Source organism: Egretta garzetta, unplaced genomic scaffold (genome assembly GCF_000687185.1).
Source record: "Egretta garzetta isolate BGI_Z169 unplaced genomic scaffold, ASM68718v1 scaffold140, whole genome shotgun sequence".
Classification (NCBI taxonomy): domain Eukaryota; kingdom Metazoa; phylum Chordata; class Aves; order Pelecaniformes; family Ardeidae; genus Egretta; species Egretta garzetta.
The window spans coordinates 78,019-78,455 of NW_009258376.1; the positions used below are offsets into that span (position 1 = coordinate 78,019).

Genomic DNA, 437 nt, shown 5'->3' on the forward strand with positions numbered 1-437 from the left:
GGGGGACGCAGCAGTGCGGTGCGCTCAGCCAAAGCTGGAGTTAAAGGACGTTTCCCAGCCATGGACGTGTCCCCAGCGCCCGTCAGGGCTTTGCAGCGCATCCCTGCGGTCCCTGCCCGGGACTCGGCCAGGCTGCGAGGCACAGCTCGGCCAGGGGGACACGGCCCCGGGATGGGGACAGGGATGGGGACGGCGTGGGGACGGGTTCACCCCATGGCAGCTGCTGCCCACCAGGACCAAGCAACCACCCGTGGTGCTCTGGGAGCAGCTTGGGGTCCTGCTGCCTCACCCTGTGCCTCTGTCCCCCGTCTGGTGGTGACCCGTGTCGCGTGCCCGGTGGTGACGCTGGCCCCTCCGTCCCCACGCAGCCCCTCCGGAGCTGCAGGAGAAGACGCTGGTGCTGGGGAAGCCGGACGCGGGGGCGCGGGGGCGGGGGG

The 437-nt window shown here is 71.9% G+C and overlaps 1 protein-coding gene across 1 annotated transcript in view; it reads left to right on the top strand.

The window, feature by feature from the left end:
• Positions 1 to 437, top strand: part of LOC104127258 (nucleoside diphosphate kinase, mitochondrial-like) — a gene marked incomplete at its 5' end in the record, with an annotated part of 2,168 nt that overhangs the window by 1,091 nt on the left and 640 nt on the right. Inside the window, 1 exon segment of the mRNA XM_009639916.1 lies at positions 369 to 421. Coding sequence (XP_009638211.1) covers positions 369 to 421 — 53 coding nt within the window.